The sequence below is a fragment of the Chiloscyllium punctatum genome, chromosome 2 (assembly GCF_047496795.1).
Source record: "Chiloscyllium punctatum isolate Juve2018m chromosome 2, sChiPun1.3, whole genome shotgun sequence".
Lineage (NCBI taxonomy): Eukaryota > Metazoa > Chordata > Chondrichthyes > Orectolobiformes > Hemiscylliidae > Chiloscyllium > Chiloscyllium punctatum.
The window spans coordinates 73,313,844-73,327,669 of record NC_092740.1 but is presented as its reverse complement, the minus strand read 5'-3'; the positions used below and the strand labels follow the sequence as shown (position 1 = coordinate 73,327,669).

Below are 13,826 nucleotides of genomic sequence, written 5' to 3'. Positions count from 1 at the left end.
GGAGGTTTGCTTTTAACTTAAAAGCATCAAATGGCTCTAACCAGTTCTAATGAGTCACTAACCTGAACGGTTAACTTTTCTTTCTGTCAACAAATATCAGGCCAGTTGAGTATTTTGAGTTTTTCCTTTTAATTAGATTTCCAACTTCTCAGTATTTTGCTCTTGTTGCTAGTATATTCTTCTTGCACATTCACTTTTGTAGACTTGCCTAAAGGGTGTGTCTTCTAATCTCTTTAGTGGTCGAAAGGATCAGCTGCATTACACAGTAATGTTCAAATCTGTTGTAATAGCACCAGCAGGTGTCATGTTGAGACACCAACTTCAGTTTAATTGTACACTGACACTTGCAGGAATTTTATTGAAATCGGCTCTTTCTTTTGAGCCATAACCAGAATTGGCATGTGTTAATATTCAAAAATAACAGTGTAATGAAACTGTTCCAGTGCATAAGTTGTTGCTCAAGTTAGCCAAGGTGGCAATATATTTTGATATTGCTGGAAATTTCAAAATGTTAAACAGTGAATAATTCAGTTACCTTTCAAATTTCAGTCGTCATGTGTTGTCTTTTTGCTTTTCAGCTAGCAGGTCTTGAATAATTAATTATAGAATAATACAGTACAGAAGAGGCTGTACCAAGTGTGTACCACCAAAATTGCACTACTACCTTACACTAGCCTTGCTCCCCTGCATTAGGCCCGTACCTTTCAATGTAATGCCACCTCAAGTGCTCATCCAAGTACTTTTTAAAACATTGAGGTTACCTGCCTCAGCTACCCTCCCAGACAGTGCACTCCAGACCACCACGGTGGCACAGTGGTTAGCACTACTGCCTCACAGCGCTAGAGACCCGGGTTCAATTCCCGACTCAGGCGACCTACTGTGTGGAGTTTGCACATTCTCCCCGTGTCTGCGTGGGTTTCCTCTGGGTGCCCCGGTTTCCTCCCACAGTCCAAAGATGTGCATGTCAGGTGAATTGGCCATGCTAAATTGCCCGTAGTGTTAGGCGGAGAGGTAAATGTAGGGGAATGGGTGGGTTGCGCTTCGGCGGGTCGGTGTGGACTTGTTGGGCCGAAGGGCCTGTTTCCACACTGTAATCTAATCTAATCTTCTGGGTGAAAAACATTCCTTTCAAATCCCCTTGAGCCTCCTGCCTTTCAATTTAAATGTGTGCACCTTGCTTTTGATCCTTCATTTAAGGGGAACAGCTGCTTTTTCTCCTCTTAGCTATGTCCCTCACAATTTTATCCACCTCTATCAGTTCTCCCCTTGACATTCTCTGCCCCAAAGAAAATAATCGGAGCTTATCCACCCTATCTTCATAGCTGAAATGCTCCATCCTAGACCAACATCCTGGTGAATCTTCCCTGCACCCCCTCCAATGTAATCACAAATCATTAAGTCTAATTACTGTCTGGTACCTCTAAGTTCAGAATATTTTGCTTCGTTAATTCATTTAGCTCTGATTCAACTTTTCAATGTCAAATCCTTGATTTGTTCTAATTTCAACTGCAAGGTGAGTTTTTATTTCTAAATTGATTGCACATTCATAACTGTCATATTTTTTCAATTAATTAATAACCTAATCTTTGAGACATTTTGGTGAACATCACATTTGTCAGTCTTCTGGATTTAGTATGTCTTTCTATAACATGCAACAAATTATAGTAAATCTAGTTTCCTCCATACCCCATTCCATGTCATTATCTCCTCTCCTTATTTGTCATCTCTTCATCTTTTTCTCACCCGACTCTGTCGAGCAATTACTGTGGTCAGCTATTTGTGTTCTAGTAACTGTTATTGAGGTGCTTTTGAGTTGTAGTATTTGGCATAAAATTAAGAAATCTAACCTCAACACCTTGTGCAAAAACAAAACTCAATGTAATAAAGCATCTCTAAGTGTTTCACAGCAGCATTATGAAACAAAATTTGGCATGGAGCCACGGCAGGTGATATTAGATAGGAAAGCCCATAGGTTTAGTCGAAGAAGTGTTTTTTAAGCAGAATCATTAAAGAGACAAGAGAATGTTAAGGAGCGTATACCAAAGTTTTGGGCCTAGGTGGCTGAAGGCAGATAAAACTGGGATGACTCAAGAGTTTGGAAACGGGTGAGTGTAATATTTTGTGGACTTTTTACAATGTCTCCTTGAATGCTTGTTCTGAAATGTTGATTTATTTAAGTGCATAATTTCTAAATTTTTTTGTCTTGACCACCTCATTCCATGTATCAGCATGTTGCTAATTCTTTCTCAAATCTCCTCTCAACCACTTACACCTCACATTAAACCTCTGGTCTTCAACACGTCTGCCACAAAGAAGAGATTCTCACAATCTAACCTATGCCTCTCATAATTTAATATACCTCAGTCAGATCGTCATTTCAGCCTCCTCTGCTCCAAGGCAAGCAAACCCAGCCTATCTAGAATCTCCTCAGAACTGAGATTTTACACCCCAGACAATGTCCTGGTAAATCTCTTCTGTACCCTCTCCTGTGCAACCATGTCCTTCCAATGGCATTGCAACCAGAACTGCTCACTGTATTCCATTTGTGGCCTAACCGATATTTTATAAAGTTTTAACAAGACGTCCTTGCTCCTAAATGAAGGCAAGCATCCCAAATGCCTTTTTCACTACCTTGTCAACTTGTACTGGACTTTTGAAGTGTCTGTGGATTTGAGCACCAACGTCTTGTTCCTCAGTACTCTTTAAGGACCTACCATACATTGTGCATATTTTTCCCTTATGAGGCCTCCAAAAATACATCACTTTGCACCAATGGGATTAACTTCCATCTACAATTGCTTTGTCTAGTTTGCCAACTGATCAATGCCAGACTGTAGCCAGAAACTGTGCTTCGCACTATCAACAATACCATTGTTATGGGGCTTGAGAATGTAAAAGTATTAAAAATGAATACCATAGAGTGGCTTGATACATGGAATGTGCTGCCTGAGAAAGTGGTTGAGGCAAGTACTCTTGCAATATTTAAGGAGCATCTTGGTGAGTACCTGAAATGCAAGGGCATATGTGGTTATGGACTAAGTTCAGGAAAATGGGATTAGTCCAGTTTGGTGTTTGTTGGACGAGAATTTTTAATTTGAGGTGTTCGTTCTACATTAAGCAATGTATGTCAGCCAGGACAGGTATAATGGTTGAACAGGATTTGGTACAAGAACGGAGCTTTGGGTAACCTCAATCTAATGAAAAGTGGAATGAGACAAACCAATAGTGCTTTTGAAAAATCAAGTCTATTTGTTGGTTGCATCTCTATAATTGAGCAGTCTCAAAACAAAACCTTTACTAGACTGGAGAATTTGCCAGGCCACAGGAATTCACATGTCAACACTGGAGCTTTGAAACATGAAAAAAAATGTGCAGCATAAAATGAGATGAAAAGTAGTTATTTTAGAAAATAAGGGTTTTCTTTTCCCACAAAACAATTGCAGCTACTTTGTCAGCAATGCAGTCTTCACTCTGCTCACAATGGTTCAGCTTTATGCAAGTGCAGACTGGGGAGCAGTACTGCAATTGACAGACCAGAGTGTGCCAGATTCAGGAGGTCCAATCTGTAGTGGTGACAATGGCAGATGGGTTTTAAAACTTGAGACCCTGGTCACAGTATATGCACAATCCTGAAACCATATTAGCTATCTAGTCTGTTATTGCTGTTGCTATAAAATAAGATAATATCGTCTTCTATTAAAGCACTTTTGTGGCAACGTTTGCTTTAAATATACATGGGGTGATTAATTGAAACTGGGAGCTAGCACACTTTTTTTTATCTCAAAGGTTGAAATTTCTATTTTATACACTTTCTGTTATAGCAGAGCACTGATTTCATCAAAATATATCAAGACTATTTGTGTTAAAGGAGTAAGCAAGAAAATGAAACTAAGTATTTTGGGTGGAAAGTGGTCTAATTGCAAAAAGGTTTTGAGGTTGAACATAAGGGTTGGTAACAATTTTCAGCTGCTTCTTTCAATGCTGTTAAAGTTCTTTTAAAACTCACCATAATGAGTTTAAACAAGCTTCTTCTGCTTTGACTTTGAGAATTCAGTCATATTAGTTAGTTCCAAGGAACTGGGGAGAAACTACGTTTTCCACAGAATCTAGCTCAATCCGCCATACGTAATAAAGAAAAAAACTTGAGTGAACGAGATGCTGGAGGTACTAATAAACAAATGGACTTGTTCCCACATCAGCCAAAGCAGCCAATATATATTGCAGGGCATATTTAATGTGTCCCAGTGCTCTTCTGCTTTAATAATAAAATATATTTGAATATGTTATTCATCTCTCTTCCTTCTTTGTAAAATCAATGTTTGCTTTAAATAAAACTCTACAAATGGCCACAGCCTTCTCCTCACTGTAGATAATGTCTGCTAAATTGACACTGGCAATTGCCACAATTGAACCTGATTATGTTGCCACAGGCATGATTTATCCCCTCATGAAACCAGAGTATTGTGGTTTATTAAAGTAACTGTGCTGGTCCTGTCTGACAGCCTACCAGGACAGATCCAATCTGGTTTTCCATATCTGCCTGGCTGTTCACATCAAGTATCATGCTTATCTAAAGAGCTATGGAGAATGACTGGTGAACATAATTGCAATAATTTGTTCCTATTAGTTTCTCAGAAAATACATGAAGTAGATTAGGTTCCTGCAAAAAACAATTACTTAATAACTTCGATGACGCCCAGGATTTATTGAAGTAGGGAATCTTATGGTGTGTGTTGATTTTAGATTTTTTTCACAGCCCGTTGGAAGTGTACAAGGTCAATAGAGCATCTATTTTCTTGATTGAAGATAGTGAAGACGATGTTTGGTATGCTTGCCTTTATTGGTGAGTGCATTGAGTACAGGATTTGGGAGGTCATGTTGCAGCTGTACAGGACATTGCTTAGGCCATTTTTGGAATACTGCACGCAATTCCGGTCTCTCTGCTGTAGGAAAGATGTAAAACTTGAAAGGGTGCAGAAAAGAATTACAAGAATGTTTCCAAGGTTGGAGGGTTTGAGCTACAGTGAGAGTCTGAATAGGCTGGGACTTTTTTCCCTGGAGTGTCAGAGTCTGAGAGATGACCTTACAGAGGGTGAATAACCACTGTCTTTTCCTCACGGTAGTGGAATCTAGGACTAAAGGTTTAAGGTGGGAGGGAAAAAATTTAGAAGGGATCTAGGGGGCAACTTTTCCATACAGAGTGTGGTGCATGTGTGGAATGAACTGCCAGAGGAAGTGGTGGAGGCAGGTACAATTATAATATTTATCAGGCATCTGGATGGGTACATGGATAGGAAGGGTTTTGAAGGATATGGGCCAAATGCTGGCAAATGAGACTAGATTAATTTAGGATATCTGGTCAGCATGGATGAGTTGGACCAAAGGTTTTGTTTCCATGCAATACATCTCTCTATGATTGAATGAGATCAGTCTGTACCACCTCAACCAATTAAATTTGAGAATCCAGAATGAAAAGTGAGATGAGAAAATAGGATAAACTTGAGTAAAATTTGATACAGACAAAGAAAAGATTAGGTTCAGAGAAACAGTGATAAAAGAGAAATAAAAATATAAAGGTTTACAGGTGCATATTGCCATTTGCAGGCATGTGGCTTCACAATTTAAATTGTTTTAATCTGAGTCTCTTGTTGAGTGGCATACCAAACCATTAGTCACTCATTAACAGGATCTTTGTACCATCCTGCTGGGATGAGGTTAACTCCAAATTAAAATACACAAGCAGCAAATTTTTGTTTCTCCTGGGGAGTTAGGCAGTTTTTATTCATTCACAGGATGCGGGTGGTGCTGGAAAGGTAAATATTTATTGCCCATTTCTAATTGCACTTGAGAAATGGTGGCAAACCGCCTTAGGAACTGGGAACAGGAGTACGCCAATTAGCCCCTGAACCTGCTCCCCCACTTTAGTTCATGGCTGATAATCCACATGAACACCATATTCCCACACTATTATATTTTGATTCGGGTGATAAAAGGAATGATGCAATATTTCCAAGTCCTTTAAGAAAAGAAACTGCTGTCCTCACCTGATCTGGTTGACATGACCTCATACCCATAGCAATATTGTTGACTCTCAACTATTATCTGAAGTGACAGGCTTTTCAGTTATGTAAACCATTAGAAGGAAATGGGGAATTAAAATAGCCAGACCATCTGGCATTGACCTAGATTGCAGAAACAGCACTGTCAGCCCTGCAAAGCTCTCCTTACTAACACCTAAAAACCAGAGCTAATTGGGTGAATTGTTTCTGACTAGTCAAGCAACAGTCAGATATTCTGTAAGCTGTGATTCTGAGTATGACTATCACCCAGACTCCCCTGTCTCTTTCCTTTGATATGTCCTGTCCTGTTAGCAGGACAGGCCCAGTAGAGGTGGTGGCATAGTGGTAGCTTAGGTGTCCTCTACAAAAAGGTTGCTAACGTCATAGATGCCAGTCTTCAACCACTTCGATTCATTCTGTGTAATAGCAAAAAAAACTATATCAAAACGTTGGTGGAACTGAATATTGCCAAGTCTAAGGGCCCTGACAACATTCTGACAATTGTTCAATTCTATTGAACGTGTTCCAGCTCAGCTACAAAACTGGTATCTATGTGACAGTGTGGAAAATTGCCCCACATACGTTCTAAATGCAAAAGGAAATCCATTCTGGCCAACCTCTGCCCCATTAGCCTACCCTCGCTCATCTGTAAAGAGATGGAAGGTGTCATCAATATTGCTGTCAGGCAGCACCTACTCAGCAATAATCTGCTCACTGCTCAGTTTGGGTACTTCTGGGGCCACTCAACTCATGAAATAATTTCAGGCTTAGTTCAAATATGGACAAAGGAACTGAATTCCTGAGGTGAGATGAGAGTGACTTACCCAATTTTGGTACTGACCCCTAGATTTTAAGTAAGGAGGACTTTGTAAGGTCAGCAGGGCTGATTTTGCCGTTGTCATTTCTGGTATCTAGTTTGATGTCAGGTGGTCTGTCCATTTTCATTCCCTTGTTTTCATTTTTAGCGGTTTGTATAATTGAGTGGCTTGCGAGATCACTTCAAAGGGCACTTAAGAGTCAACCATATTACTGTGGGTTTGAAATCACATGTAGGCCTGACTGATAAGGACATCACAGCTGAATTTGATGGAATGTAGCATCCGGGAACCCTTGGAAAAGTGGAATTGGACAAACCTCTGCCTGATGGAATCATTCCTGATGCATTGGAAGATCGATGAGATCAGTCATCTCAGTTCCAGGACCCCTCTGCAGAGGTTCCTCTGGATAGTGTCCAAGGGCCAGCCATCTTCCACTGCATCAATGACCTATCCTCAATCATAAGATCAGTGGCAGTGTGTTTATCTTTGTGAAAGAGCAATATAGTTGAAGATGATGAGGAGCAGTCTTGTTTTTGAACTGTAATCCTGGTCTCTAGACCACCAAAATTGTCATTTTTGACATTTTTGTTTGTATCCTTTTTTAATGTCCTTTGGAAAGCGACTACATGTCAAATTTTCAACAGGGTGCAAGAGTGCAGAATTTAAATTGTTTGTTGGTATTCTACTTTGAATGTAGAAGAGTGTATCATATTTGCAATGAGTCCTTGCAAATAAGAGTTTAAAAACATTGCCTTAGAATAATTTGAGGTTCTATTTGTTACCTGTTATAATGAAGCCACAGGTGTTTGAAGTTGTCAGTTCAAGCCCAAGGATGTGATTTGGCCTACACATGATTTCAGACCCACAGCAGTATGGTCTAAACTGATGCTTCAGTGCAGTACAGAGAAACCTACAGAATAGCTGAAGGTATAAGCAGCCCTAAAGTGGCCTTCCATTTTAAGAGTTCAGATGCCTAAATTCTAATATATACTTGTGCTTTCTTTGTGTGCTTTGTCTGCTGATTCTATCATGGGTGAGCAAAAGGGCCTATGTTATGTGAAAATGGCCAGAATTGCTTAATATGCTCCTAAGCACAATGGCAAAGTACCATAATTCATAAAGGAATTGAACTCTTAGGAAGACATCTAATTATAAGTAGGCAAAATTCTACTAAATAGATTAGAACTTCAGTGTTCCTTCATTTTGTCTCATATACTACAATAAGACTAATATAATGAAAATGAATACATGATCATATTTCAAAGATTGGCTTGTAAGGTATTCTGTTTTCGAGTTGTATAGTTGTTCCTGTTTTAATGACTCGCTTGCCTGGGGATAAAGCACGTACACAATTACCCACACTCAAACTCAGTGTGCACTGCTTCACTTGAACTTTTTTTAAGTTCTGTTGAATCAGAAATGTAAACATAGTACTTGTACATATCAATAGAATGGAGTTGGACAGATGAGAGCCTAAGTGATTGGGACTTGACAGTTGAGGTGGAAAACTCCTGGAAAGAAGGTCCATTGTATTTCTCTATAAGCAGTCAACTGGGGCAAATATTATGTTCTCCCACAAACTATTCCAATCACTGAAAGAGATTCCAACAGCATAAACAATTTTGAAGAAGTCAGTATCCAAGCTGGTAAGAAAAGTTAATCAACAGCTTAAATGTTATACACACAAATAATTTGCATAACCAGATGTGCTGTCATGCAGAACCTTAGTGGATTTGTGTTGCTAAGATTGTAAAAGTTTTAGGTGCAAATTACTGTGTTTATCAATTTAAATATTTTTTTTATTGTCTTTTCAGTCATATGACAGTGGACTTGCTCAGGGAGCTGGACTGGAATCGCATGGTAAGTGATAGTTTATAGTTCAAAGCTTGTTTAACAGCATGTTTGCCTCCTGTTACACTGCTAAACATCATTGATATAATTACAAACGGAATGTATACATAGTGTAGTATTGACATCATTGGAGTGATGCATTAAAAGCTGCTGCATTGGCATGTTATGCTGACTGGGTAAAAACCAGGACTGCTGACGTACTGATCCCATGTGCTGAACGGCAAAATGTCGTTCTTAAAATCGCTAGTTTTCTGCATATACCAGATATGGTTCAGGCTATCTGGAAGTATTTATTAACAATATTAAAGTTAAAAGAACATTTGTGCATGTTAAAAAGTTTATTTCTGTTTTAAAAGTTTGGGATCTTGTCTGTCAATTAGTTGCTGTTTATTAAAAGGAAACAGTCCTTACCTAACAAACTCTCAACAAAGGATAAAGAAATGGTCTGTCTTTATTTACTGGAGTAGCAAATGTTAATCAACTAATGGATAAAACATAGGAGAAAGTGAGGACTGCAGATGCTGGAGAGACAGAGTCAAAAAGTATGGCAGGTTGCACCTGTGGAAAGAATATTTTGTTCTATATGAAACTCACTTCAGTCACTTTCATCTTGGATACTCATATGTAAGAAATATTGTTAGCTGAGTCCAAGGTTTCTCCACCTGAGTTGACACTCATGTCTTGCTGAGTGTTTCATTATTAGCACCTTTGCGGATGTGGTCATCTAATAGTTTGAGGGTATGCAGGCAGAGAGGTGACCAGCAGTTAAGAAGAAACAGGCAACCAGTGAGTGCATCTTGCTCTCCAAATATTAAGTTCTGAATTGTTTATTAGGAGAATGCAGCCAGTGACAAGTCCAATGCATCACGGAAGTTTGAGCTGTATGTAGGAGTGGGAGTCATGATTTGGAGATGCTGGTGTTGGACTGCGGTGTACCAAGTTAAAAATCTCACAGCACCAGGTTATAGTCCAACAGGTTTATTTGGAAGCACTAGCTTTCAGAATGCTGCACCTTCACCAAGAGGTTGACAACCACCTGATGAAGGAGCAGCGCTCTGAAAGCTAGTGCTTCCAAATAAATCTGTTGGGGTGTAACCTGGTGTTGTGATCTTTAACTTTGTGGGAGTGGGAGAAAGTTTGGAAAAGATTGCTTTGACAGGGAATTCAATAAGGAAACAGTCCAGAGACATGAATTCGAGATGGCATGCTGCCTCCTTTGTGCCAGCATCAAAATGTCACTAAATAACTGCAGAGCTTTCCATGGGGGGAGGATGAACATCCAGTGGTCACTAGCCGTCATTGCCATCCTTCTTTTGAAGGAATCGTCTTTCACTCTAACGTTTTTATTAAGTGATGTAGTCACATAGTAACATGACCTTCTGTATAACACAGCTTGCTATGTGTTGTATTAATTTAGGTGGATCCACATTTTGTGCCATTGCTTCACTGTGTCTAATGGGAAAACTGAATGAGGTTTTTTCTGAGAAGGAACTAAATAGAATAAGACGGTGGTGTATAATGAGGCAGCAAAATGGTTTCCATGGCCGACCCAATAAGCCTGTAGATACCTGCTACTCATTCTGGGTTGGCGCAACCCTAAAGGTAATTCAAAATTTAGAATTTTGCTTATGCTGAAAGGTTTATGCTTTATTTTTCATTTTGTATTTATCAATACTTGACTTTCACACAACCCAGCCGGGCGAAAGTGAGTACTACAGATGCTGGAGATTAGAGTCAAGATTAGAGCAGTGCTGGAAAAGCACAGCAGGCCAGGCAGCATCTGAGGAGCAGGAAAGTCGACATTTCGGGCAAAATCCCTTCATCAGGCTAACCTGCTGTGCTTTTCCTGCACTACTCTAATCTTTCACCTACCCACACTAGTTTGAAGAATCCAGCTGGGATCAGGGGGAGAGTGAGTAGATCAGAAACCTTCAACTGCAGTACGTGTAGAAGCCTAGTTCTGTGGGAATTCTGCTCTGATACTTTCTTGCAGCCTTTTCCGGTTGGACTTGCCAATCAAAATCCTGCTAAACTGCTCGAGGTTTGTGAGGGAAAGCGTGTATGGGGTACTTGCTTGGTCTCTCCATGTAAAGTTCACCGCAGCTGAAAAATAGCTTTTTAAGGAGAAAATAAAGCTTGTCCTATCATTGGTGCTATGAAGTCTATTCTGGAGGAGTTCAAACTCACCTCTAGGACTTGAATGCGTTATCTAGGCTGACATTTCAGTGTGCAATTGAGGAAGTGCTCAGTCGTTAGAGAGGTGATATCCTTCAAGTGAGTTGTCAATTGTTCAGGGACAACTCAGAAAAGACTGTGAAATGCTTGAGTATCTTTGCTAAAATGTTATGAAAAAAAGATGAGTAGCAGTAATTGCATTGTTACATTGCAAGTTACTTTGAAACAAAAATATGAGCAATAAATAACATTTTATTGATGCTTCAGCAAAATGTTCAACAGCTCTTGGGAAAATAGAGAAAACAATAAATTGCAACTTTTTGAATATCTTTCAGCTTTTGCAGATTTTCCAGTATACTAATTTTGAGAAAAACAGGAATTACATTTTGTCAACCCAAGATCATATTGTTGGAGGATTTGCAAAGTGGCCAGATAGTCACCCAGGTAAACTTTTGGATTTTTTTTCTCAAATTTATAAAAACGAAGTGTGCATAAATATGGGTGGGAAAAGATTTTATTTTTAAGTTTGTTTGATTTAATATAGAATTTTCAAACTGGTTACTACCTTAAAACAAAGGTACAATTCAGCAAATTCACTTTGCTAGGTTACAATAAATGTGCCTTCATGGCTATATATTCCTTGACTTGCTATTTCTCAGTGACTACTATTTTCTTCTGTGGCATTTGAATTGCCTTAAGTTGCGAATTCAGGTAGCTAGGGCTAGGAATCATTCGCAGAACTTTGGTCAACTTGGTGTATTAGTTCACTTTGAGTAAGCAGACATTCGAGCAGAATGAATTTATTGTGCACAGCTATTTGACCTCTTCTTGTGTCTGAAATGCACTTTCAAATTGGTAATAAACTGAAAAAGATGATGCAGGAATTAAGGCATTTCTGCTAACACCTGAAAGGATTAAGGTAAGTTTTGGTGTGGGACCTTTCACTACAGCTCACAGTTTAAATTATACATATTGACTATCATGCTGTTAGCTCAGGATTTGCAATGATTGCACATTTTCTAACATGCAAGAATGTGCCTAAATTGTGTTGTCTTTGTCACGTGCATAACTTTAACAATTTTCTGATGAGCCATTTGTCCCTTGTTCTGTAATTTAATAAAAACACACTTAGGGACATCTCTGTATTGGTGACCATCATACCAATGTGTACAGCTTACTGTCAATCAAATGTGAACAAATAGCAGTGACGTACTTAAATTGCGTCACTGTTGTAATATGCTATCAGGATGACATTTTGGATTTGTTTCTTCCTACTTGTTTATACCTCCATCTAAATATTTTGAAGTTTTAATGAAATAGATAATAAAGCTTGCTTGAAGATCTACCACAACTGTATGCAGTATAATGTAAGATTTCCTGGTTTCTTCTTGGATCTGTGCTGTTAGCAAAGTTATCACAATTGGCTCCAGTTCTGAACAGTCATGCTAGAACTATTTGACTCTAGCCAGCCTCAGATCTTCAGTTCAGTTTGGAAAAGACCAGTGGATTACATGTTACTGTAGTTTTAGTTAGTACCTTAAAATTAAATTAGGAGTTTATTGTCTTGCTGAGACAATCAAATGTGATACTCTAATTATTACATTGGATCCAGTTTTCAACAAGTCTTTAGTTTTTCTTTTAACATACTACTTATTCTCACCTTTGTCTATTTCAGATGCTTTACATGCATACTTTGGAGTCTGTGGTCTGTCTTTAATTGGAGAATCTGGTGTTTGCAAAGTGCATCCTGCACTGAATATGAGCATAAGGGCTTTTCAACATCTTCAGCACCTGCATCAGACAGCGGAGACTCAGGGGCAGGAGCAGCAATCAGAATCGATGCCTGACTACACATGACAAAGGTGGTTACAGAATTAAAACTGAAACTAGATCAAATATTCTAGCCCAAGGAAAAAGCCATGTCATTAGGAAGAGGTCTTGCTTGAATGCTGAGACTCCATATTAAAAAAGACAGCTCTAAAGAATGTTTGTTTTAAAAATGATCATTGGTCAGTTAATAGACCAATTGCTGTTTGCTCTGAATTCTGATAATGCATTGAATGTGTGTTTTGAGTGGATGGAAGTTTGTCTATATTCTGTAGGAAATCATTTATACTAATTTTCTAAACAATTTTGAGCATTTAATAAATAAAAATACCTCTGCCTGTTGTCTAATCCTTTTTCTCACAAGACACACTCAATTTTCAGTTCCAAGGTTTAAATCACATTGGGAACATTTCAGGTTTTATAAAATGTTTTAAAATTGTGTACCTGCTTTTATAGAACGAATATCAATTTGATTGAATTTGTGCTTCAGTAAATTTGCATCAAATGCATTGAAGAAATTCTACCGTGCATCAATTTGTCATTTTGATTTGAGGGAAGTGAACTTCTAATTCATTTAAGTTACAAGTAACACACTAAAATACTGTTTCTCTCTCAACTGGTATTCTACCTCCACTGAATCCTTGCATTAATTTCCAAATGTAATCACACACTTCCAGCAAAATTATGTTGACAGAATAGAATTGTTGACAGTATAAATGGAACACATACTTACAGGTTGAAGGGCAGAAAAAGAGAGAGCGCCAGCCCCCTGTTGAACTTCCAACCATTTCAAGACTGAACTAAAAACTACTCAGCTCAGCTAGAGAGCTGACCACTCCCTTTTCTTTATACAGATCACTTCTAAAGCATGACCACTTTGGCCTGAAGTCTCATCTGTTTGCATATAAACAAAAGGCCTCTCAAAATCCTTTTCATCTCTGTACCAAGCCAGACAGATTGGAGATGGCCCTGTTTATTGCCCCTCTGAAAAAAGTCAAGGACAGTGCCTCCTTAAGCCAAAGAACAGCTTTTAGGGAAGAAAGGGACTAGCTTTGTCACACCTCCCCCCTTTTTAATAAAAAAAATGAACCCAACA

The 13,826-nt window shown here is 38.8% G+C and overlaps 1 protein-coding gene across 2 annotated transcripts in view; it reads left to right on the top strand.

The window, feature by feature from the left end:
• Positions 1–13,066, top strand: part of pggt1b (protein geranylgeranyltransferase type I, beta subunit) — a 65,333-nt gene extending 52,267 nt beyond the window's left edge. For both annotated transcript variants that reach the window (XM_072584072.1, XM_072584063.1), the window contains exons 6-9: positions 8,692–8,737; positions 10,146–10,330; positions 11,239–11,347; positions 12,579–13,066. In XM_072584072.1, the coding sequence (XP_072440173.1) occupies positions 8,692–8,737; positions 10,146–10,330; positions 11,239–11,347; positions 12,579–12,760 (522 nt within the window). In that variant the 3' untranslated portion in view covers positions 12,761–13,066. The remainder of the gene's footprint in view (positions 1–8,691; positions 8,738–10,145; positions 10,331–11,238; positions 11,348–12,578) is intronic.
• The last annotated feature ends 760 nt before the right edge of the window (positions 13,067–13,826 follow it).